We start from the raw sequence: 25,613 nt of genomic DNA on the forward strand, positions 1-25,613 counted from the left end.
ATTATTCATTGACTTGGCCTTCCTTATCACTTTACTAGCTAGCTCTTTGCCCCTCTGCCAGTCTTGGTCTAAGTGCGAGACGGTTTTCATCAGTAAGATGGGAACCTCCACAGTGCACGCCTGGGACACTAAGGGCTTTGCACTTTTAGGATCCTTCAGATCCATGATTACATCTCCTGGGGTCCTGGTTGTGAGCTTCTTTCTGACTTCTAACTCCATGGGGTGACATGGGTCTTCTACACAAAGTATGGCATCAGGCCTCTCGACCCTCTTCACCATCCTTAGGCATTTAGCTTGTGCCCACATCTTCCTTCCTTTTTTGTAAACTAGCAGCTGGTATATACAATTTCTTAACTATGTAGAGCTCTATTTCCCATGTATATCTAGGATATTTGTACAGATTTGTCCACAATGTTTTTGCATCTTTCTGCCAAGTAATAGATTAATTTGGCCAGTAGTGGCTTGTATCTTTGCAATGTTCCCAAACGGTTTAATTTTTCCTAGCCCTCCAAGTGCCTACCCGAGGCAATCTCCTGTGGTCTTGACTTTGGCTAGTTCCACCTCATGCCCGGCATGCCAAGGGGTGAGCCCCGGACGGGCCTCCGCTGTCGACTGCTCCTTGCATAGAGCCCACCTTGGCTTCACCTGCCCACCCCTAAGGATTTCACCCTCAGTGAGATGCCTGCCAAGTCTATATTCACATCAATTTGTTCCCCAATTTATTATTTTTAGTTCTGTTGCGGCCCATTCAAGCAAGATTCTGGCATTCTTTTCGGATTCTTCTAAATTTTCCAACACACGATGAGTCAATGACATGGAATCCTGCCGGCCACTCCAACTGTGTCCTGAGCATGGGGCGAAGGCATGCACACGAGCCGTGTCTTTCCACGATGTCGGCTTTATTCAATCATAAGGCGGGGGTAACATAATGAGGAAGCAGCTCCAGGATTCCAAACTCAATGACATTTCACCTCCTGATTGACTTGGCTTCTCACAGGGCACACGAGCAGAACACAAGCCACACAACAAACAGGAGAACAGAGGGCATAGGAAGGTAAAGAACTAGACATGAAGTCAGTCTGCAGGCGCCCGGTTGAGATGAGAACTCGGTCCGGCCCCGGGGCAGCTCTCGGCACTCACTGCTTCATAATAATGTTCAAGCAGGGAAGGGTCTCGGTTCTGTTCGGAGATCCATCGGGCAGAGCCTTGGGTACAGCTGCCTTGTTGAGGCGATCAGACAGAGAGGGGTCGTGTCTGAAGAGTCTGACAGCTTGCTGCAAACATCCTCCCCTTTTTAAAGGGGTTTAATCAGTCTCGGGCCCCTGCAGACCCGCTCTGCTTCCGTTGGTTATCAGTTCCGGGGCGTCCTCAGCCGGTGCGGGTCTCAGCGAGATCTCGTAGCTGCCGTCCCCTTCACTGCCGCTTCTTTGCTTGACACAGGCCCCTGCTTGGCATAGGTGACTCCATCTTGCTCTCTACAGGCCACCTAAGCAGCTCGTGATGGAATGGGCGTGGTGGTCAGAGAGGGCTTCCCTGAGGAGGTGACATAGAAGCTGAGAACTGTAGGGAGAAAGAACAGGAACCCACAGAGAGTGGGGCTGCTGGGAAGACCTCGGCGAGGGCAGTTAGGGGGAACTTCCAGCAGCCCCATGGGGCCCGCGTGTTGCTGAGGGCGAGGAGAGTGAGCTCCAGATGAGGCCAGAGGGGGGCAGGACCCTGGGTTGCTTAGTCAGCACCCAGAAAGAAGGAGGCTTGGCCCTCAAGCAGCCCAATCAGACCGAGAAATGTAGATAGGTAATAAATAGCCACAGATGAGTCATCTCAAGCCCTGATTTTTGAGCCTGCCTTGCAGCTCTCCTCAGCCTGCATCCTTCCCAGGAGGGGCCCCTGATTTCAAAATGACCAGGTCAGGCAGAGCTCAGCCCCCGGGGCCCCTGTGTGGGAGCTCAGCCCTGCAAGAGCCCAGGGCCCAATGCAGCTTTTCCTTGCACCACCTGTGTCCCTCTCACCTTCTCCGGACTCAGCAAAACGAAGAGCACACAGAAAACCTCTTTCATGTGATCTGTGTTGCACATTAAAAAACAAAACAAACAACAACAACAACAACAAAACCTTGTATTGATAAAATGGGATACTGGAGATAGCCAGGTGTTGTTAAAGAAAAAAAAAAGAAAAAGGAGAAGGGTTTGGAAAAGTCAGACGAAGCTGGGTTCAAATCGCCCCACTGTCCCGCTGTCCCCGCCGTCCCCGCCGCAGTTGAGCAAGCTGGAGTGAGCTGGTTAACCTCCCTGGGACTGGCTTCCCCCACTTCACAGGGCCCTGCAAAGATGAAAGGAGCTGATAAGTCTCCCTGCAGAGCTGGACGCACAGGAAGCTCTAGAATATTCATAGCCCAGCTACTACAAAGATGGGGATCTATTCTAAATATGCTATGTGTGACCATCTAGTACAGATGAGTGCCCCTGGGTTCCAGGTGGGGGTGGGGGAATGGGAAGCAGTTGCCCAGAGAGTCTCAGGACCCCCACTGGAAGGCAAGTTCTCCCGAGGACAGGGAGCTTTGTCTAATCTCTTCAATGCTTCCCGCCCCCACCCCCGGGACCTGGCACTGTAAGTATTTGTTGACTTACTGAGGACAGGCCCCCTGAGTTAGTAATAATAATTGTCAAACAATTAGTCTGGTTGATTCCGTTGCTGGAGACAAGGAGCCCAAAGGGCCTTTTAAATGGCTTACTACTCTCTGCGGGGGGAGCAGCCTGAGCCTGGTGTTTGAATGGGTCCCCTTGCCCCCAAGTCCCGCAGGGTGATGAGGCACCTGCCCAGATGAGTGCTGGGCATACAGTTGTCTGGCTCACCGTTCAGGAGACCACACACTCCCCCTCCCCGGCCCCGTCTCCTAAGACTCATCCTTTGCCCCAAAGTAACATCCTTTTTATGACCCGGCAGTGGAAGCCAATCTCCATTGAGGCTGAAGGTTAATGAACCTGTTCTCTGACCCACAGGGAGACAGGAACTAGGTCCCACGGCTGTGGGCTGTGCAAACAGACGGTCCAGGACAAAAGCCGACCTAAGATGTGTAGGGACAGCAGGGAGAATGACCTCCCCGACTCCCATGTACTGAGCGGGGACTGTGTGCCTGCCAGCCAGCACGGGAGCCCCTCTATTAGCTCGCTATTGCTCTTGTAAGAGACCACCACGGACCGGGGGGCTTTAACACACACTTATTGCTCCCAGTCCTGGAGGCTGGAAGCCCAAGATCACTGGGTCAGCAGGGCTGGGTTCTCCTGAGGCCTCTCTCCTCGGCCTGCAAACAGCTGCCTTCTCAGGGTCCCCACACAACCTCGTTCCTGCGTGTGCACACCCCGGTGTCCTTTTCCTGTAAGGCCCACTGTTGGATTGGGGCACTAAGGACCTCATTTAACCTTACTTCCCTAGAGGCCCTATCTTCACATACAGACACGTTGGCGGTTAGGGCCTCAACATACAGATTTTGGGGGGAACACAAGTCCGTCTGTAACAGTCCTCACCCATGTGAGCCCGTTTAGTCTCCCCCATAACCCGCAAGGTAGGCATTACAATAGCCAATGTTCGGCTATGAGATTGAGTTGAGAGGCCAACTGTCCAATGTCACATCCGAAAGAAGAAAAGAAGGCACCATTTTCTGCTATTCCAGTGATAAACAACCCCTCTCCCCGGCCCCTCCGCCCAGCCCCAAAGAATCTGGAAAGGAAGAGGAGAGTCACAGGATTTGGGGTCTGAAGAGTCTCAAAGCAGGAAGGGGCTGCTTTCTGCCACGGATTGTTCTAAGACTTCCCAAAACTTAGCAACTCTGAGTTAATGAGGGCATGGAGTGCCTTGCCCAGAGTCAATCTGTTAGCAGTGACAGAAGTGCACTTGAGTGGGTCTGAAGGAAGGGGGAGGAGAACCCCAAGCCCGGTGGCTCGGGGAGGGGCAGTTCAGCTGGGGCGAGCCGGCGTCAGCACCCCCGGGGAAAGCTCTGTGATCAGCTGGTGACCCCAAGTTCCTGAAGGGGCTCTTGCTACCACGTCAGGATTCTCTGTGCCCCAACACTTCTCAAACTGCTCACAGAAACTCCCAGCTGAGGAGATTGCGTGACACACTCGGGCCTTGGGGTCTGTCCACAACCCCAGGCCCCCGCTGTGAGCTCACTTCTCACCCTCACACGTCCTTCCCCCACACCCCCTCCCCCGACCTTCCACTTGGCAAACGGCTGGGCAGCTGGGGGGGGAGCTGACAAGCAAGGCCCATCCCCCCCACAGTGGACACATTGGATGGGCAAGAGCTGAGCCCGGAGGCGTGGGGTCGGAGCTACAACCAGGGGCACAGTCAAAACCACAAGAGAGAGAGAGACTGAAAAAAAATCCTTCCCAGTCAGAATGAAAAGTGAGACCGAGAGAAATTGAGTGAGAAGCTCTCGGCAAAAGAAAAGCCAAGCGTTGGCTTCCATGAAAGCAACACAACCCAGGGGGTTGTTAAATGACTAAGTGTTGGGGCCACAGTGACAATGACAGAGCCTCCTGCAGCACGTGTGCGTGTGTGTGTGTGTGTGCACGCATGCGCATGTGAGAATGCTGAGTGTCGGGGGGTGAGTGTGCAGGAGGGCGTGTGTGCACGGGGGCGGGCGTGGGGGGGTCAGTCTGCCAGGGCCGCCCTCACCAAGCGCCACACACGGCGTGGCTTACACAGCGGAAGTGTGTTGTCTCAGAGTCCTGGGCGCTGGAAGTCTGAGATCAAGGGCCGGGCGGCTCCCTCTGCGGCCCTGTCCTTGGCGTGGAGGTGGCCATCTTGCCATGTCCTCACATGGCCTCTCCTGGGAGCGTATGCCTGAGTCCAAATTTCCCCTTTGTAGAAGGACACCAGTCATGCCTGATAAAGAACCTCATCACCTTTTCAAAGACCTTATCTCCTCATCTGGTTACCTTCTGAGGTGCTGGGGTTACAGTTTCAACATACGAATGGGGGAGAGAGACACTGAAGCTTTTGCTTTCCCCCAAAAATCAAACCTGACGCTAAGAACCGAACCGTGGATGGGAGCTTGCCTGCGAGCGGCCGTCACGTGGGCCCACAAAGCACAGGGCCGGGCTTGACTCACCCCCAGCTCCTCGTGAACTGTGTTAGTTTTCCAGGGCAGCCAGGGTCACCACAGATGGGGTGACCTGAAGCAACTGAGATGGATTCTCTCCCGGTTCTGGAGGCCAGAAGTCCAAAATCAAGGTGTCAGCAGGGTTGGTTCCTTCTGGAGGCTCTGAGGGAGACTGTTCCAGGCCCCTCTCCCAGCTCCTGGGGGCCACCAGCAATCCTGGGGTCCTCAGCTTGTAGACGGGTCACTCCAGTCTCCCCCTCCTCGTCACATCCCCCTCTCCACGTGTCTGTGTGTCTTCTTTTCTCTTACAAGGACACCCCCTCCTGGAGTTAAGGCCCTCCCTCATCCAGGATGATCTCATCTCGTGAGCCTTACCTTCATTACATCTGTCAAGACCCTTACCCCAAATAAGGCCACATTCTGGGGTTCTGGGAAGATAAACGTCTTAGGGGCCACCAGTGAAACCACTTTGTGGACCCAGGGGTGTTCCTGGCTCTTCCCGATGCTGGTGGCCACCACATCTTCCGAGAGTATGGACAAGCTGGGGCCCACAGGGATGAGCAGCTCCCAGGGACCCCGGCCCCTCAGAAGGCCCCAGCCCGGCAAGGCGAGAAGATCCGATGAGCCCCCCTGACCCTGGTCAAGAGACATGGGGAGATAAAGGCCAACAAGGTGGCCCGGGGAGGGACGGCTTCTAGAGCTGGGGAGGGGGTGGGGCAGGGAGTGCATGGGGCCAGCCAGGGAGACCAAGGAAAGGTCTGGACAACAGTTCCTGAGGGAAGACAGGAGAGAGGTTTATCGCTGAAGGAGATGGATGGAGGCTTGTGTCACCTCATGCCCACAGCCGCTCTCTTCTTCTGCTGTGTCACCCAGCCCCGCACCCCGAATTGTGAGCCAAGGATTCCTGGAAGGGCCTGAGTGGTTTCCAGGCTTTGGGTCAGCCCGGCCTCGATGTTCTCAGCTGCCCACCTGGTTCTCCCAGGCATGCAAGTATGGGGGCCCACTCTGGCAGGGACATGGGGCCAGGCAGGGCCCTTTATCAACCATTTACCAGAGAAATTACCTAGCACTATCCCCTTCCTTCCCTCATTCCTTACTGTGTTTGAGGCCCAGTGGGGTAGACTCTCCAGAGACAGGTCCCCCGACTTTGCAGGACACATGGAATAAGCTCTTACTAAGTCCCAGCTGCCCCACTACGCATCTCATTAACTTATCATCTCGTTCAGTCCTCAAAAATGCCTTAATAAGGTAGGCAGCATTAGAATGCCCACCCTACAGCTGAAGAAGCTGGGGCTCCAGGGCCCACTGACTTGCCCTGAACCCCAGGCCCATGGCTCCAGGCCCGGTGCTCTGCCCACTCTGTTGGCACGGACCCCACCAATCCGGGAGAGTGTTCCCTCGAGCTGCTCCTTCCTCCCCCAGCAGACTCTGTAAAGGGGGATTGGGAAGGCTGCCAGAATTTGTTGGGAGTGGGAAAGAGGGGTCTCCCTCTGCATTGGGGTTTTCTGATGCCCCCAGCCCTAAGGGCAGGCCAGATCCCCCGAATACCGTATCTGAGATCTGGGAAATTCTTACAGCCTCTCCTGTCCCCTTTTTTCCCAACTGAGATCCCATGGGTCCCCAGCCCTGACTGGCTGAGAATGGTCCCTTCGCCTTGGGAGCTGGGACCTACAGCGCCTAGATTCCCACCCACCACCACCCCCGCCCCCGCCATTGTCCTGCCAGAAGGCAGAGAGGACTGCTGGTGCTTTCTGGGGATGGAGAGAGAGGCCCACTTCCAGCCAGACGAAGAGGACTTGAAAATGAGTACCCTGTGGTCAGGGCTCAGCCTAGTGCCACGACAGGGGGATATCCCCAGAGGCCACCCAAGCCACCATCGGGCCCCCAGTCAGTGAGGCCCAACCTCATGCCACCCCCACGGGCCACAGCACGGTCCCGTCGAGGCTGGCTTCTCCTCACGACTTCCCGCGCAGCCTAGCCAACCACCCTCACGCACCTGAGACGCTGGCCGTGGGGAAGGCCCTGGTTGCCCGCAGTCCTGTGGCTGACTCCGCCACCCGTCCTCCTCGCTGTGGGCAGGGCCCGATGACAGGACTGCCCTGCCACCTGCTCTCAGCAACAGCCGGGGAGCGAGGCTTTAACCCCATTTCCTCCATACTCCATAGCTCCTCCTCCCCGGGAAGATGTGCGCAGGAAGCGTGAATTCAGCACTGCGCCCGGTCCAGACGGCACTGATCTTACGACGGGATGGGGCGGGGGGCTTGAACAGCTGATGAGAAGCGTCATGCCTTACCAGTTAGGGCCCTGTTAGGTCAGCCTCCCCACCTCCCACCGGCCCTGTCACCCTTGAGGTGCAGGAGTTAGGTGACATGCCCAAGGTCACGGTCAGGAAGCCGCCAAACAGTGTGGAGGGTCTGAACCCCGATCTCTGACTTGGGGTGCCCAGTAGAAACTTCACACCAAAATGTTGTAAATTCCCAGAACATCAGAATGCTGAGTTCAGATAGCACGTGGGGAACTAACTCTGGAAAATCCAGCGTTTTGTTGTCTTCTGGGCCACCCGTGGTCCACCTCCATGAGGACAGAGAAGTAGGAATGGAGTGGTCGCTCAAATTCCCAAAGAACAGAAGCATCTCCCAGTTGCCATCTGGGAAGTTGGAAGGGTCCCTTGGGAGGCCAGCTAGCGTTCCTTCCTCCGCATGCTCCCCATCTGCACACCAAAGACTGGGAGCCACAGCTGCTGACAGGTGTAGGAAGTTCCCAGGATGGAGGGCTCACTCCCCACATCCCCTCCCAGGAGGCCAGACCCCCAGGATCTGCTGGAGACGCATGACAGTACGACCTACTGAAAACCAGTGACCAACCAGGGCCAAACTCCTGGGATGCACTCTCTTCAGGTCCCAGGGCCGTGTGGCCTCTTCTCCCCAAGACCTAGGGGTTCATGGATTCAGTCACTCGCCTGCCACCTACCTACTGAACCCCTACCATAGACCACGTGCTGCTCTAGGCTAAAGCTGAGGACGAGTCTGAGCCCAGCTCCTGCCCCCAAGCGTCTTGCTGTGGAGGGTGAGGCGGCTCTGGCAGGTAAGCAGAGGGGGCCTCAGACTCAGGGGGCCCAACCCAGTTCTGTGGGAGCAGGTCGGGCCTCTGAGGAGCAGACGTGGAAGCTGAGGCTGGAGTAGGAAGAGAGCTCCGGGCAGAGGGAGCAGCGTGGATCAGGACCTGGAGGCCAAGGGCGGTCAGCAGGTTTAAGACTCAGAAAAAAAAGCTTCAGCAGGGCTGGAGGCTTGCTCTGAGGGGCGGGAGAGGGGAGCAGAGTCAACTTCTCCTGTGGGGGGTTCTGGGGGGGCAGGCCCCTGCTCTGTTACCTTGATCACTGCTCGCTCTGTGGAGCCCCGGACAGTGCCTGGCACACAGGAGGAGCTTGACACACACATGGCGAACGAGTGAGCATGTGCGTGAATGAATGGCCCATGTGGGTCCGTGTGTCTACGCATTGATGCGGCAACAGAGATCAGACCCTCACCCCGTTTTGTTTTGTTTCTACATTTATTTATTTAAGTAATCTCTACCCCCAACTTGGGGCTCAAACTCACCTCCCCGAGATCAAGAGTCATGTGCTCCCCCAACTGAGCCCACCAGGCGCCCCTGTTCTTATTTCTAAGTGACTTACACACGACATCAGTTTGGGAAGAAGTAGGCGATCTTGCTTTTTTCCTTTGGGATTTATGCCACATACTTGGAGGGGGAACGAAGCAAAAGAACACTATTAATTTGCAGGAGTGGGGAGAAACATGTACGACCTATCAGTGTGCACACCCCAACACAAGCCTCCTTTGGCTCAGGGAAATTAAAGCCTCCTCTTATCACCTTCTTGATGCAGGTGGGAAACCAGGTGGATGAAAACACCCGATCCTGAATACAGGTTAACCACTACTTTTGAGAAAACAAGAAAAAGAAATTCCAACTAAGAAAAAAAGACTCCCTCCGCTCTCACAAAGCTATTACATTCTAGCAGGGGAGAGAGACACGAAGCAAGGAAGCGCATGATCAGACACTTAATAAGCTATAAGGCCGGGAATGGACAAGTGTGGGGAAGGGAAGACTGTGACGGGAGGGGGGGTGCATCTGAGGGGCATGGCGGCTGAGATGTGGAGGGTTAAGTGGGAGCTGGAAGGGGTGAAGGTGGGGGACAGGAAGAGGTCTGGGCAACCCTAAGTGAGGGGGGACGGAGGGGCCTCGAAGAACGCAGAAGGGCGCGTGGGTACCTGGGAGGGCAGGACAGCAGGGGGAAAGGCTGCAGGCTGAGTGAAGGGGGCCTGGGAGACACGAAACCCTGTCCAGGGGTCTCTGCCGGTGACCTTCACTCTTGGGGACCCGTAGGTTTGAAGAAGCCTATTTCCCCCAGATTGAAGCGGTCATCCGGAATAGCTCAGGAGAGGCAGCGTGGGCTGGACAGGAGCCCAGGGCCGAGTCCTCCTTAGCCTCCCTGAAACACTGGCAGGCAGACCAGCAGCAAAGATCAGGTTAAGTCTTCCCACCCCGGCCCATTGCCCTGAAGGCCCCAAGGAAGCCACCGCGGAGACCACCACTGAGACAGCCAGGGGGGTGCACAGAACTCAGAAGTCAGTACATAGAAAGTGTCTCAGGGTGCCTGGGTGGCTCAGTCGGTGAAGCGTCTGCCTTCGGCTCAGGTCATGGTCCCAGGGTCCTGGGATCGAGCCCCGCATCGGGCTCCCTGCTCAGCGAGGAGCCTGCTTCTCCCTCTCCCTCTGTGCTCTCTCCCTCTGGTCTCTCAAATAAGTAAATAAAATCTTTAAAAAACAGTAATTTCTTTTAATAAAAAAAAGACTTTTTGTGTCTCATTAATTCTAAGATGCAAATTCTTTCACATTTTAACATCTCTGAAATTAGCATGACCTCACAGCCTGAGCATCAGAGTTTAGACCCATTTTTCCTGGTGGCGGACAAAGGGTGAGTCTGACTATCAATGGTGTCACAGTGTCTGGAGACCATGGGTGTGGTTTCTTGCACACAGGAGTGACTGGAAGTAAACCGGTGAAACCTACATTTTCAAAAGAATTCTGTTTCCACAGAAACCACTTACCCTGAGGCTTTAATGGCCCAGCACTGCAGTCAGGACTTTTATGGGAAACATTTGTCTTGTTCAAACTGTTGCTTTTCTGCGTCAGCTGAACTTCTAAGCTGATCTCAGCTGTAAATTCATAATTTTTGTTTGGCCAAAGGTTTCCAGATTCTCTTTTCCCTCTGGCCAAAGAATTTCTAACAAAACCACTGACTCCCACAGGCCCTATGACTTCAAATTACAAGTGAACAACATATAAAAAACAAACAAACAAAAAACCCCCAAACAGCCCCATTTAAAAATGAACAGAGGACTTGAACACACATTTTTCCGAAGAAGACATACCAATGGCCTATGAGCACAAGAAAAGATGTTCCCCATCAATCATCATCAGGGAAATACAAACCAAAAACCACAACGAGATACCAACTCACACCCATTCGGATGGCTATCATCAAAAAAGCAAAAAATAAGCATTGGTGTGAATGTGGAGACTGGAACCCACAGAAGGGCCCCGAGGGCGAGGGGTTCATCAGCTACTGCAGCAGAACCTCGCCCACCCTAACATGGGAGCCGTGCGCAGCGGGCGGACCAAGCTTGCCCCGCGTCACGGTTCTCGTGGAGGCCACGGGAGACCATAACCCTTGTTCCAGCCCTCTGAGCTGAGAAACCTCAGAAAAACCATGTGCCTCCTCTGGCCTTCGGGCTCCCATTTAGTCCGTTTTTATCCTACAAAACCAGGAATTTTCATATTGTTCAACCTATCAGGAGGAAGACAGACACTGGCTGGTAACCCAGGAGGGGAGATCTGGGCCCTCGGCCAACCTTGCCTCCAGCTCACCGCCTGGCTCTCAGCTTCCCCGTCTGTGCCTGTCGGGGCTCTGATCACCCGGGGCTCCCAGGGCTGGGCTAGAGAGGGCAGGGGAGGAGCCACCAGCCCAGAGACTTCAGGAGAAGACCCCGTCAATGGACCGCAGCTTTAGGGACCAAGAAGAAGGGGAAAACTCACTGCCTGCTGTCCACAGCTTCAGCCTCATCCATGGGGGCCTGCCTGAGCCCCTGAGCCCCAAGCCCCCACCTGGGAGGCCACCTGCCCAGAGCTGGGAGCTGCAGAGCCACGCCCGGGGCCATGGAACCACCTGGCCCAACGGGGGTTGCCAGATGTGTCTGCCCCCGGGTGAGGGGAAGAGGCTGCTGCCGGGGCACCTCCTGGACACTGAGGGCATCAGCAGGACAGACCCAGCACACAAGGCGATCTGGAGCTGCACAGAGTACTGAGCTTTATTTATGAACATGTCACAGAATCCTCTCACCCGCCCCCCCCAACCCTGGAGCCCCCACCTCTGTCCCCAGGAAGGAGAAAAGCGTGGGGCCATCCACCTGCCCACCTGGGAGGGTGGGGCCTAAGTCCACCTCCCTGGTCGTGGGCGCCCTAACAGGGGAGACGGGGTACAGGTGATGGCAGGGGCCCTGTCCTCCTCCAAGTGGCCAGTCCTCAGGGCTTCAGCCACGGGGCACACGGCTGGGGTTCTGACCAGATTGGGGTGCAGGGTGGGACCCTTGTTGGCAGGGCCTGGATGGTGAATGGGGAGGTGTCAGAGGGGGCCACTTGAAAGGTCACCCTCAGTTCCCACCTCATTCCCTTCTGGATCAGAGTCAGGGTCACCTTCCTGGGTGGGGTGGGGAGCTGGCAGGGAGCAGAAGAGCCTGGAAGGGTGCCAAGGGCTGGGGGGCCGGGGCCCTGCACTCTCTGCCCCGATCTGCCCCCCCACCCCCCCCAGGCCTGCTCCAAGGCGTCTGTCCCTCCTGGGGCACCCCGGACCATACCAGGTGAGAAGTACTGGCAGCTGACAGCTTCCGGTGCTGGGCCTCGGAGGAGACACAGGACCAGAGGTCCAGGCTCTTGGGGGCTGAGCTTTTCTCAGACTTTGGAGGGAGAATGTCCCAGCCCAGCAGGCAGTGCTGTGGAGAGTGAGGGGTTAAGGCTCCCTTCTGATGGGGCGCACCCCAGGGAGGGGGCTGTGCCTCTCCCCTTGGACTGCCAGCATCCCCTAGCTGGGGCTGTGTCCCCCCAAACAGTCATGATGTTCCCTGGAGACTGAGGTTCCCCCAGGGCAGGGCCCGTGTCCACCCACTGGGTTACCCCAGGCCTTCCTTTCCCTGCTGACCCAGGCCCTGGGCCCCTGGCCTGAGACAGGAGGGAAGCCCGTGGATACTGACAGAGCGCTTCCTGTGTGCCGGACTCTGCCCCACGCCCCTGACAGGTACTGATCACTGAAGTGCCCCACTCACCCCACCAGTCTGAGGACTGTTTGCTGTGCCCATTTTACAGATGAGCAGACCGACTTTCCTCAGCATCCCTTCTCCTCCCCATAATCCCAGCTCCCCCAGCCTCAACTGGGAGTGGGGCCCCCACGGGCTCCCTGCTACCCGGGAGACACAAAGAACGTTTCCATGGGAGACACTAGGAAACATAAGGACCTGGGCTCAAATCCCTGCTCTTCCACCTGCTGATCTGAGACCAGTGACCTCCCTCGGCCTCAGTCTCCTTATCTGTACAGTGGGATGGCAACAGGACCCACAGTCTTGGCTGCTGTGAGGGCTCCATGAGGTAATCCTCCTAAGGACTCCGCACACAGCACCCAAGAGCTCAATCAATGAGGCACATGTGCGTGACGCCAGCAGGCAGGCAGACCCTTATCCTGGAAGCACGGGGTGGGCGAGGAACAGGGAACAAGCACAGTGCCAGGTGATGGAAGCGGCCCAGCCTGAACTCCACAGACCTGGGTGCTCGCCCTCCTTGTGCCCAGCCTCGCTGTGTGGCCTTGGCCCAGTCTCTGGCCCTCTCTGGGCCTCAGGATCCTCCTGGGGACCTGGGCTCTGAGCCCAACTCCATCCAGCCCCACACTGCTGCTCACCCGGGGCAGGGCCAGCGTGTCGGAGGCGTCGAAGCTCTTCCGCCGGTGGATGCGGTACTGGTGCGGGGGGTCCAGGACAGACAGCGGGATGCTCACCCTGCGGGGGGACAGTGGACAGAGGAGGCCCGGCTGCGGGTGCCTGCTGGCGGCTAGGGGGCCCACCCTGCCCCCCCGCAGGACTGGCAGGCCTCAGGCTCGGCTCCTCTCCTCAGCCTCTGCCGCCCCTCCGGCTGCCCCGAGGGGTCCTACCTGCTCGGGCCACTCACCTGACCTGCGCTGTCCGCACCCGAGTCTCAGGATGCTTCTCGTCCCGAGGTGTCAGGCACAGGCGGCAAGGGGCGCCAGGATCGGAAGGCACCAGAAACAGGCGCCGGTTGACGCGGTAACAGTACACGCCTGCGGGGCCGGAAGAAGCAGCAGCTCCTCTCAGCTGGACCCCCAGATCCCTGATCGCCCCCTGCTGCCCCCACCGCACGGGTCCGCCAACCCCACCTCCCCCATGGCCACACGCACAGGCGTACACACACAGAACACGAACCCGACGTGACGTACACACGTGTGTGCATCATCTGCTGCGGATGGGAACCCAAAGCAAAGACTCGGGTGCTCGTGTGACTGAGCCAGCGCCCCCACCCCCCTGAGCACAGAGCAGCAGAAGTGGGGGGCGCACAGGAAAGGAGGCGGCTGGGGAGGGGGGCGGTGGGGTGCCACAGGCTTGGCCTCAGCTCCCCGCCACTCCCCAGCCCCGACCCAAGGCTTGCCCCACCCTGTCTGGACCCTAGGCTCCCCCTCCCTGAGTCCCCACCACCCCAGCTGCCTCCCTAGGCCCCCCGAGACCTCGCTCAGCCAGGCTACGGGGCACCTGCCGAGAATTTCCACTCACACTCATGGTCTTCCTCCACACCTCTGCTCTCCCACGGGCCTAGGAACTGGGGTCTGTGAGGGGACAGGGGTGAGCAGGCCGGGCAATGGGGTCCCTGAGCCGCCCTGCCCACCCGTCGGCCACCCCTGCTCACTCAGGGTCACTGTTGATACACTCCTCCTTGTTGGCTTCCCGGAAATCCTGTAGCTTGGAGAAAAAGGCCTCAGGCTTGCTGGTGATGGGTGAGCTGTTGTCCAGAGAGCCTGGAGTGGGCAAAGCACCAGCAGCTGCTGTGTGGCCGCCGGCCGAGCCTTAGGGGGCACTCGGCACAGCACTCCAGTCGACCTGCTTTGCCCCCACTCTGCCTCATACAGCCCTGGAGGGCACGCGCCACTCGTTGTGACTGCTGGTCCTGCCTCCGTGTGTGTCTACCCTCACGCACAGCCTATCGTCCGTGCAAAAAATATTTAAACAAAAAATACTTAGAGCCCCTCCTAGGGGCTGCAGTTTGATGTGCCAGGGAGAGAGGAGGGAACTAGACAAAGCCCTGGCTTCGTAAGCCTTACAAATATGGTGGCAAGGGGGGGAGCCTGGGAGGCTCAGTCGTGAAGCGTCTGCCCTTCAGCTCAGGTCATGATCTCGGGGTCCTGGGATCGAGCCCCACATCGGGCTCCCTGCTCGGCGGAGAGCCTGCTTCTCCCTCTCCCACTCCCCCTGCTTGTGCGCTCTCGCTCGTGCTCTCTCTCAAATAAATAAAATCTTAACTAAACTAAACAAAATAAAATAAAATAAAATAAAATAGAAATATTTCATCAGGGTAGAAAACAACACGTTGCAGCTCTACAGCTGAGCAGATGGGAGACTTCGTGAAGTGCCTCAGGGCCGGCAGCTCAGCCTTCTCATCTGTCCATGGGGACGGGGGACGACAGCAGCGCCGGCCTAACAGATCATCGTGAAGGGCGGCGGAGATAAGAGGAGTAAAGCCGAGGGAAGCTCACAGAACACCTGTAACAGGTGCTCCCTAAAACCTGTTCTCCTCACCCTTCCCAGGGTCCACATGCTCATGGGACTGAACGAGGAGGCAGGAGAGACTCGCAGGAAGCAAATCCTCCAGGAGCCCAGAGGGGATGGGGCAGAGCACACAAAGGCAGGGACAGGCCTGAGATGGGGGCGATCGTTCACCCTCGGGAAGGAGAGTGAGCACAGGGAAAGGGCGGGCAGGAGGCAGGCGCCTCCACCTTCCAGAAACGGGAAGCAAGGCAGCGAGCTGAGAGGCCGGGAAATGCGGGGGACAGGGCCTGTGTCCCCACCACCACTGGGTCTCAGCAACCCCCTGGAGCACCTGCCTCTAGGAAGTAACTCAACCTGTGCCTCAGTTTCCCCCTTTATGAAATGGGGAGCCAAATGGCAGCAACCTCTCATGGCTGCTCACTCACTCATTCGACAGGTGTCGTGTGAGGACCTACTATGCGTCACACACCTCTAAGCTCAGGCTCGGGAGATAGAGCAAGAAGATGGTATGGCCCTGCTCAAATGAAGCTTACATTCTACTGGAGAACTCAGCTAAGAAATAAGGAAATGGGACAATTCCTGAGAACGAATGATATGAAGAACATACAAATGACTGATGCCACAGGCAGGGATGTGGGGGGCAGGGGCCCTATGACATTATGCTCACAGAAGGCCTAGCCCCTGAGCTGGGCCCTCAATGATAAAAAGCACCCAGAGGGTGTGAACCTGGGGAAGTGCATTCCAGGCAGCAGGGACAGCAAGTGCAAAGGCCCTGAGGCTGCCATGAGTGTGGCACGTTCAAGGACCAGCAAGGAGGCCCATGAGGCTGGAGCAAAGAGCCAGAGGCTGATAGTGAGAGGTCACGTCACAGAGCTACCTGGGGCCAGGTCTTACCTCGTAAGGCCAGATAAGGATTTTGTATTTTATTCTAAGTGCTAAGTACTCTGATTCCCAGGTTTCATTCTGGCTGCCATTCAAAAATGGATAATAATGGGGTGGACGAAGCCAGAGGGAGACCAGCCAGGCCACTGAGGTTGCTGAGGGTGGGGGGTTAGGGGGATAGGCAGTACGATGTAAAGAGACGATATGCACACGGAGTTTTGCAGGGGCCTGGCACCAATACATGCTAAAGAATATGGTGGCTCTGGGGCGCCTGGGTGGCTCAGTCGGTTGGGCGTCTGCCTTTGGCTCAGGTCATGATCCCAGGGTCCTGGGATGGAGCCCCATGTCTGGCTCCCTGCTCAGTGGAGAATCTATTTCTCCTCTCAGCCCCTCCCTCCCCTCGTGCTCGCTCACTCTAATTAAAAAAAAAAGAATATGGCAGCTCTGACTCATTCATTCAGCACCGGTAGGGCTCAGGCAGGCATGTGGAGGCGGGCCATACCTGCAATCCAGTCGTAGCCCAAGCATGGCCAGAAGCGCCCGCTCCTGTCAGGCAATGCAGACTCCTCACTGAGGGTCACTCTTGACTGAGGAGGGAGACAGAGAGGGGCAAGGGCTAGGCGTGCAGGCCCAGCCCGGAGGCCCCACCTTGCGGGTAAAAAAGGGGCCATGTCTTAACTTATACCCTGACATGAGCCCCAGGACTCAGCTAGGGGCTTGGGAGTTGGAAGAGTTTGGCCCGCAATACCCCTCTACGTGCGACTTTGAACAAGCGTGGCCTCTGAGCCTTGGTCTTCCCATCTGTATAATGGGCTCATCACCTTCTTCCCAAAGTGCCGAGAAACTGACAACCACCACTTTTTAAGCACTTCAGCTGAGCTGGGCATGACTCAAGGTATCTCCAGGAAGCCTCCCACCCTGAGGGGAGCCTGCCGATGAGTGCATTTGTGAGATAGGGAGACTGAAGTTCAAGGAAGTTCTATTCTCCCATGTTACCTTGGACAGCCTCCTTTGTTGATCCAGGGTGCAGCTCTGGGCCTGGACCTCCTGAGGCCCTGGACTGTCCAGCTCTGCTGAAAGCGCTGGGTCATTTGGGTCTGAGATGGCCAGCAAGGGTGCCGAGTAGGGCCTCAGTGAGCCCAGGGACGCCTGGTGTCGGTACTTGGCAGAAGGGAGAGAGATCACTCCAGAGCTGGTCCCACCAGGCCTGGACATATCACAGGGATCACCCTGGTGGGCAGGGTGTAGGCCGGAGGCTCTGAGGGCCATTAATGACGTCTCCTGGGACGATGGCGTCTGGGAGTCATAGCTGCTGCTGGAGTCCAGAGCTGACTGGAACAGAGAGGCCAGGTCATCCAGGGAGTGGCCCAGCTACCCACCCAGCTGGCCTGCACTAGGCACAAAGGCCTGGTTCCTCAATCCTCATCCCTGCTCCGGCCTCTGCAGCATCCCAGGCCAGTCCCTTCTTTGCTGGGCCTCAGTTTTCTCTAAACTGGGCGTGTTGCACAGGAGGCCTGGGACCTGCCTGGTTAGGGAGCCCCTTCACGCCCCCCCTTGCAAGTTGTCAAGGCGGATGCTCACCTTTGAGGCTGCTTTGGCCACCGACCGCCGCACGGCATCCTGCCCGACCCACAGCTGCCTCAGGAGTGCCAAGTTGAGCTGCCGGAGCTGCACCAAGTCCTTGGTCTCCACCATCCCAGGCGCATGGCGTGGCTTCCTCCTGGGCTGTGGTGTACCCTCGGGCTGGGTTCCAGGCCCGGCTCTTCTACCTAAACGAAGACAGCATGACACCGGCCAAGGAGGCTGCCCTGTGGAGCCAGAGGCCTGGGGTTGAACCCCCACTCTACTGCTCCTTAACTGTGCAGTCTCAAGCAAGTTATTTAATTGCTCTGTGCCTCAGTTTCCTCATGTGCCAAACAGAAATGATAACAGACCTCCTCAAATTACTGTAGGGATTAAACGAGCTAATGCATGTTAAGCCTTAGTATGGTGCCTGGTATACAGTGAGCACTCAACAAATGTCTATTATTAAACTGGCCAGACTGTGTTTACTTACACACCCAAAAGGGAACAATCCCCCTTTAACAATCTTAACTATGAAATTAGTTTAATTTGTAGAAAACAACTGGGGCAAGTCTACAAAGGTAAAGTATTATAAATTGTGAATCCAACACAGATCAGGCTTCTGAAGGGAGGCTTCCCTCTGTCCTGCCCACCCTTCCATCTTCCCTTTCTTTTTACAAATCAAGAAACCAAAGTTCAGAGGAGTTAACCAACTTGCCCACCTCACACCGCTAGTAAGTGACAAAGGCAGGATTTAAACGGGAATCTGGCTCCAGGACCTGTTGCAGCTGAGACGTGCCTGGGACGCCTTCTCCTTCCTCCTCCTCTCTCAGCCCTTTGCCCCCAGGGACCCAGGCTCAAAGACACACGGATGCCTCTAGAAGGGATTTCTGTAGGCTGGGGAAGGGGCTTCCTAATCGCCTCTGGGATCCAGGCCCAGGCTCCACCCAGAAACTCAGTCTCCCTCACTGTGCACCGGGCGGGTTTTAACGCCGGGTCAGGCCAGACCCTCCTCTCAGAAAGCCGGCCCGGCCCCCCACCCGCCTCACCCACACTGGTCGCCTGTGGACCGCCCACACCAGGGGCCGAGTCCTTGCTCCCCACGCCAGCCCCGCCGCTCCCGCACTCACCGCCTGGAAGCCTGGAAGCCCGGAAGCCTGGAAGCCCGGAAGCCCGGAAGTCCGGAAGCCCGGAAGCCCGCCGCCCCAGCGAGGCTCTCGCAGCCGGGACTTCCGCCCGGCCACCCCTCGCTTCGCCGGCTGGGGGCGGGGCCCGACCCGGCCCCCCTGATTGGTCAGATTGCGGGCGGAGCCGGACGCTCCTGCGAACGTTACTCCGCGTTCAGAAGCGGCAGTTTCAACATTGGGGCGGGCCTAACAGCGGGATTCGGGAGCTGATTGGTCAACTTCCGAGACCGCGGACTGGTCGTCGATTACAGGGCTGGGGGCGTGCCCCGATTTTTTTTTTTTAAGATTTTTTTTTTTTATTTATTTATCTGAGAGACAGAATGGGAGACAGCGTGAGAGGGGGAAGATCAGAGGGAGAAGCAGACTCCCCGCTGAGCAGGGAGCCCGATGCGGGACTCGATCCTGGGACTCCAGGATCATGACCTGAGCTGAAGGCAGTTGCTTAACCAACTGAGCCACCCAGGCGCCCCGAGGACGAGCTCCGATTGGTCAGGACGGGGCCGCCGGCCACGCCGGGTTAGGCGGCGGCCGTTTCAGAGTCTGGACCTGAAGCTGCTCCCAAGCAGCGGAATTCAGCTGTGGGAGGCCGGGCGGGAGTGGGGTAGTCGGCGGCTGGAGACTCGCTCTTTCTTACTTTCTTTCCAGTATCTATCGTGCCTACTTTGCACCAAGGAGCACAGTGCTAGGCACTGGGAGGCAGAGAAGGAAGAAGGGTCCCTGCCTGAAGGAGAGGGAGAGGCAGTGGGTTAAGCACGAACACAGATACCTGCAATCCAATTTGTATGCGGAGCATGCCAGCTCCATTTTACAGAGAAAACCAAAAACGAGGTTGTACAAGATGAAGTGACTTCACCAGAACATTTTAAAACCAATCAGTGTAATTCAGCAAATTAACAGGAAGAAAAGAAAGGATAGGAGTGAGGGAGGATGGAAGTAAGGGAAAAAAGGAGAGAGAAAGGGAGAGCAAGAGGGATCATTTTGGGGTGCTGGACACGCTCTAAAATTGGATTGTGGTGAAGGCTGCACAATTTTGTAAACTTGCTAAAATGATTTTTTTTTTTAGGATTTTATTTATTTATTTGACAGAGAGAGACACAGTGAGAGAGGGAACACAAGCAGGGGGAGTGGGAGAGGGAGGAGCAGGCTTCCCGCGGAGCAGAGAGCCCGATGCGGGGCTCGATCCCAGTACCCTGAGATCATGACCTGAGCCGAAGGCAGACACTTAACGACTGAGCCACCCAGGTGCCCCATAAAATGATTTAATTGTACACTTAGAATGAGTGAATTTTATGGTGTGTAAATTACACCTCAATAAAGCTGTGTTGTTGTTGTTGTTGTTTTTTAACAAGTTCATACCCACTATACAAGCCAGTCATTCTACTCCTAGGCATTTATCCAAGGGGGAAAAATTGTCCATACAAAGATTTGCATATGAATATTCATAGCAGTTGTAGCCGAACATAGGTCAACAGATAAATGGATAAACAAATAGTGGTATAGCCATACAATGGATACTACTCGGCAATAAAAAAGAATAAACTATTGATACGCACAATATGGATACATCTTATGTTGCATGGAAAAGAAAGAGTATGTACTGTATCTTCCATCTGTATAAAACTTTAGAAAATGTAAACAGGTCTGTAGTGATAGATCAGTGGTTGCTAGGAGAGGGGGTGGAAGAAGGCATGATAACGGGGCATGAGGGAACCTTGGGGGTGATGGCGATGTCCACTGTCTTGGTTGTGGTGATGGTCTCATGGTGCATACATATGTCTAAACTTAATGCACACTTTAAACATGCAGCTTATTGTACATAAATTATATCTCAATAAGGGACGCCTGGCTGGCTCAGTCGGTAGAGCATGTGACTCTTGATCTCAGGGTTATGAGTTCAAGTCCTATATTGGGCATAGAGCCCACTTTAAAATAAATAAATAATTAAATAAATAAATAAAATCTCGATAAAGCTGTTTAAAAGTGTGAATCAGTTAACCGTCTGCCTTTGGTCATGATCCCGAAGTCCTGGGATCAAGCCCCACATCGGGCTCCCTGCTCCTCGGGGAGCCTCCTTCTTCCTCTCCCTCTGCCCGCCGTTCCCCCAGCTTGTGCTTGCTCGCGCGCCCTCTCTGTGTCAAATAAATAAATAACTATTTTTTTAAAAAATGATGTGAAGCATGTAAAAGAAACAAATAAGAACTTGGCCTCATTGGGCACAGTGTGTTTGCCCTAGCTGGAATGGACAGCTGTCACTCCCGTGCCCCCACCCTCTCTCAGGAGTGGCCCTGAGGACAAAGACGAAGGCCAATCCTCCCGAGTGGACACAGCTGACACTGCACACTTGGTCACCCACGCATAAAGAGGGATGAACGGCCTGAGGGACAGATACACGCAAAGCCCTGGGTGGTGGCAGGTGATTTGGCTGGTGGCCAGGAGCTTAGGGGGGAAAGTTCGGAAGATGGGGGACCCGGAGAACTGGGGAGAGGTTAAGAAGGTGAGCCAGTGAGCACCAGGAGGGGCACAACAGATGAAAAATGTGTCTCAATCCACCCATCGGAGAATGTCCAGGGCAGGGGAGACGGTCAACAAACATCTGGAATGGGTGACATGCTGGTAGACGTCAGCCAGCCTCCCTCTGCAGCCACCCTAGTGTGGGTACACAGGGCCCAAGGACAGACAGAGCAGTCATGACGACAGGGGTGAAGTGGCCCGGGCTCCTCTCCCGAAGGCTCGGGGAGGTCCTGAACGCCTGGTCTGCCGAAGCAGGACCAAAGCTGAGCCCTCCATATGCTATCTCCAAGGGACCAGCCAGCCACCGGTAGCAGGTGGATTGCATCTGTCCTCCGTCCACCCTGGAGGGGGGCCATTTGTATTTATTGAGATTAATGTTAATCCACATACGGTTCCCCCTGACCACCCTGGGGGGGCAGGGGCTCACCCCCACCACCATCTGAGGGCTTTAGATTCCCTGATGTAGTGACATGGTATACACATATCGCCTCACACCAAGTGACCTGTTTTTTGGCAAAATGTGGAACAATGGGCATCTGACCAAAGGATCCAGTGATCTTTCCAGGAACCCCAACACCCGAGTGGCATAGCTTGGAAGGACCAAGCTCAGGGACCATACTTCACAGTTCTGCTCTCCAAGCAGCTGAGAAAGGCCACCGTGTACCCTGTGGCTAGAATACTCGGGGACAGGAAGCAGAGGGTGTAAGTAGAGGCCCCTCCCTCCATCACTCCAGTGACCCACTTCTGGAGTTCATGTTTCCTGTGCCCGGGGGCAGGAAGCTTCTGCTGAGGGACACGATAGGGTCCCATCGAACTTGAAGATGTGGCCATCCCCCGGTGGCTGGGCCCGTCATGCTGGCGGACCAGCGGGCAGAGTCGCTGTGCTGCTGGGGATCAAGACTCTGGTCCCCGTGAGCAGCCAGGGCTGCGGCTACTCGGTGGGACAGGGGAGTGTCGGGAACCCCCTCAGTGTCTGTCTCTTGGTGTCTCCACACCCACTGGTAGCAGCAAGTGGCAGTCGTGGCAATCATGGCCCAAGCAGGACCAGACAGCCGAGGGCTCCGGTCCCCTGGGAGGAAGTCTGCATCACCCCACCAGGAACCAGAGCAGTTGCAGCATAGACGAGGACAAGGGCAATCTAGAATGGGGCTGGACGAGGGACCAGCTGTACCAGCAGCTAGTCCCCCGAGGCAGAGACTGTGCGGGCTACCGCCTCGTAGGGCTCTGTTGGGTCAGACTTAGACCTCCCCTCCCGGGCAAGACGGGAGGGAAGGCAAGTGTAGCTCTGAGTGATTTGAGGGGTAGACTTTTCTACATAAACCCTCTGCGCCCCTTCAGACCCTCCTGGCCTCCCTTGCCTGTTGCTTCAGCCCCACCTGGGCTGGGTGACTTGTGGCGACCACAACCAACCCACACCACAGCCCCAGCCCACGCCTGTGCCCCTCACCTCCATCACCCACCATGGACCCCAGTTAGGTGCCCCAGCATTCATACATACAACCCAGAAATACAGAGTCAGTGCCCCAAGGGGCAAATCTTCAACCAGTGGGAAGAAAGAAATAGTGGGTAAATTCTTCCCCCCTCTGTCCCCACCAAGATACGAGATTTGCCCGCATGGCTTCTCAAGGTCACCGCCTGTTACTCTGCAGGCACATCTAACGGCAGCCAGCTCTATAATGCATCCTTCTGCTAGCTGTCTTTCCTTCCCACTTCTCTCTTCCTCCCTCCCTCCCTGCCTCTCTCTGGGGTTGTTCTGCAGAAATAAGTGAGGGTGCATGAGCCCTCTGCTTGAGGCTCTGCTTTCTGGGGAACCCTGGCCAAGGCACCATCCATGTGCCGACTCCCAAATGTGTACCTCCAGGCCAGACTCCACGGAGCTCCAAGTTCTTGTATCCAACTACAGAAGAGGGGCCTTACATTTAACATGTCCAAAAGGGACTCCTGATTTCCCCCAAACCTGCTCCACTGAAGCTCTCCCCCTCCCACCATGTGCCCAGGACCCTGAGTCATCCATGACTCATCCAATCTGTCAGCACAGCATAGCACATCATTTCTTTTTTTTTTTTTTTTTTAAGATTTATCTATTTATGAGAGAGAGAGAAACCCAAGCAGACTCCACCCAACGTGGGGCTTGATCCCACAACCCTGAGACCCATGACCTGAGCCGAAACCAAGAATCAGATATTCAACTGAGTCACCCAGGCACCCCCCATTTGGATCTTTTTTTTTTTTTTTAAGATTTTATTTATTTATTTGACAGAGACACAGTGAGAGAGGGAACACAAGCAGGGGGAGTGGGAGAGGGAGAAGCAGGCCTCCCGCTGAGCAGGGAGCCCGATGCGGGGCTCGATCCCAGGACCCTGGGATCGTGACCTGAGCCGAAGGCAGACGCTTAACAACTGAGCCACCCAGGCGCCCCCCCCATTTGGATCTTTAAAAGGGACTTCAGAACCTGAGCGCTTTCCACCACCTCCATCACAGCCGCCCGGCCCCAGGCACCATCCTCTCCTCCTTGGAACACTGGTCATCTTCTGCCAGGTCCCCCTGCTTCCATCCTTACTCTGTTGTCTACACAACAGCCTGAGACCCCGTTAAGATGGAAGTCAGCTTATGGGACTCCTCTGGTCAAAGCTCTCCAATTGCATCTGCCTCACTCAGAGTAAAGCCAAAGTCCTTACCTGTGAGATCCCAATCTGCCTCCAGTTCCTTTTCATACCTTATCTCCTACTCCTCTCCCCCTCCCTCACTCCAGTCACACTAGTCTTCTTTGGTTCCTTGAAGATATTGGGCATGCTCCTACCTCAGGGTCTTTGCACCTGCTGGTCCCTCCATCTAGAACGCACTGCCCCAGATATCCCCAGGGTTTCATTCCCATTTGTCTTCCTTCAAATGTTGTCTTTTCAGAAGGCCTACCCCAACCACACTGTTGTTACACCCTCCCCAAACTTTCCCTGCCTCATTTTCCCCCATAGTCCTTATCAGCTGATATGTCTTTTACTCAACTGGTTTTGCCTGTAGTCTGCCTCCCTCCACTAGCATACCAGCTCTAAAAGGACAGAGACTTTTATCCACCTTACTCACTGCTATATCTCTAATGCTTAGCACCATGCTCATTAGCACATAGTAGGCACTCAAATACTTCAATGAATTCATGAACTCCCTCATTTGCACAGAGGCAAATAGATCACCGAATTTCTGAGAAGATTTGGGTTCATACATATCAATGTCTGACACGTGCTAAGCGCTCATTAAAAATTGGTTGTTCTAATCTCAAGCCTGGGAGTCTGGCTCAGAGCCAGAAATCCCTGTCCTGGAGGACAAGAGTGAATTTAGCTGACGTCTGTGAAGAGGGCCCAGCCTTGGAAGAGGGGTACATTCTGGCCACATACTTTGTGATTAAATAGGGGCACTGTTACTGGAAAACCAAAAATCCCACCTCTTGGATTCCCCAGAACTCTCAGTGGGTGGATGAGGTAGGCTGAGCAACCACCGGCATCTGGTCTTGACTGAGGATGAGAACTAGGTGGTGTTGAGTATGGAACAGGGTGTAGAACATCTTTTTCCAAATACGGGTCATCATCTAGTAGCTGGTGAACGACTTAGTGGGTTGCAAATAGCAGCGGAAGAGAGAATACCTGTGTTATCACAGGAAAAGGGCACTGACCAACTTTAAATTTTTGGTTGCACCTACACATGTACACATGTATGCTGGTTCATTATGTTATTTCTAATTGTGGGTAAAAAAGAGGGAGGGAGGGAGGGAGGAAGGAAGGAAGAAAGGAAGGAAGGAAGGAAAGAAGGAAGGGAGGGAGGAAGAAAAGTAAGTTTGAAGGCCACTGGGCTTTGGGAAATTAAGACAGGCTCCAATCCAGGACCCATCAGCCCTACAGTGCTGAGATTGGAACATCTGAAAGCCCCTAGTCCCATGACTACTCTTAGGAAGTTTCCAGTAGCAATTGTGTTCTGGCCCCCAACCCTGGAGGGCTGATAAGATGTGGACTGTGTTATCAGGACAGGATTCATTAATTCAGCAAGTATCAATACTGAGTTCTGATTCTGTGCCAGGCACCGGACTAGATGCTTGGCACGTTATCAATAAACAAAACAAACAAAAATCTCAGGCCTTACAGAGCTAGTATTCTAGCACGTGGACACACCAAACCGTATTACGTGCTAGAGGACGGTTACTCGGAAAACATGGCTATTCCACAGGCTGCAGGGTAACGGTCCTCGGAAGTACCAGGAACAGGGAAGGAAAGAGGGATTTTAAATAGGGTAGTCTGGGAAGATCCAGACGAGGTAACATCTCAGCAGGCTTGGAGGTAAAAGAATTAGCTGTGACGTCTGGGGGAACAGGCAGAGGGTCAGCCAGGGCCAAGACTTAAGGAGGTTATGTACTTAGCAGTTTCAAACAGCAAGGAACCAGTGTGGCCCAAGCGGAGGGCACCAGGGAGTGAGGGGTGGTCGGAGGAAGTTCAGACCCGCAAAGTGC

At 55.4% G+C, this 25,613-nt stretch overlaps 1 protein-coding gene across 8 annotated transcripts; it reads right to left on the bottom strand.

Moving 5' to 3' along the window:
- Positions 1 to 912: 912 nt before the first annotated feature.
- MIIP (migration and invasion inhibitory protein) lies at positions 913 to 18,708 on the bottom strand. 8 transcript variants are annotated; one of them, XM_045898682.3, is made up of 9 exons: positions 17,442 to 18,137; positions 16,857 to 17,192; positions 16,363 to 16,447; positions 14,122 to 14,230; positions 13,989 to 14,041; positions 13,372 to 13,501; positions 13,106 to 13,202; positions 12,015 to 12,149; positions 11,445 to 11,760 (listed from the first exon to the last, which is right to left on the bottom strand). In XM_045898682.3, the coding sequence occupies exons 1-9, from the start codon at positions 17,553 to 17,555 to the stop codon at positions 11,683 to 11,685; spliced, it is 1,137 nt and encodes a 378-aa protein (XP_045754638.1). In that variant the 5' UTR covers positions 17,556 to 18,137; the 3' UTR covers positions 11,445 to 11,682. The 8 variants fall into 8 exon arrangements, with proteins under 8 accessions (XP_064445989.1, XP_045754638.1, XP_054369110.1 ...); XM_064589919.1 differs by lacking the exons at positions 11,445 to 11,760; positions 12,015 to 12,149 and adding an exon at positions 913 to 2,319 and having other exon boundaries at positions 17,442 to 18,139; XM_054513135.2 differs by lacking the exon at positions 12,015 to 12,149 and having other exon boundaries at positions 17,442 to 18,138.
- Between the last annotated feature and the right edge of the window lie 6,905 nt (positions 18,709 to 25,613).

The sequence above is a fragment of the Mirounga angustirostris genome, unplaced genomic scaffold (genome assembly GCF_029215605.1).
Source record: "Mirounga angustirostris isolate CCGP_5_RB_7025 unplaced genomic scaffold, mMirAng1.0.hap1 SCAF_4, whole genome shotgun sequence".
In the NCBI taxonomy this organism is placed as follows: domain Eukaryota; kingdom Metazoa; phylum Chordata; class Mammalia; order Carnivora; family Phocidae; genus Mirounga; species Mirounga angustirostris.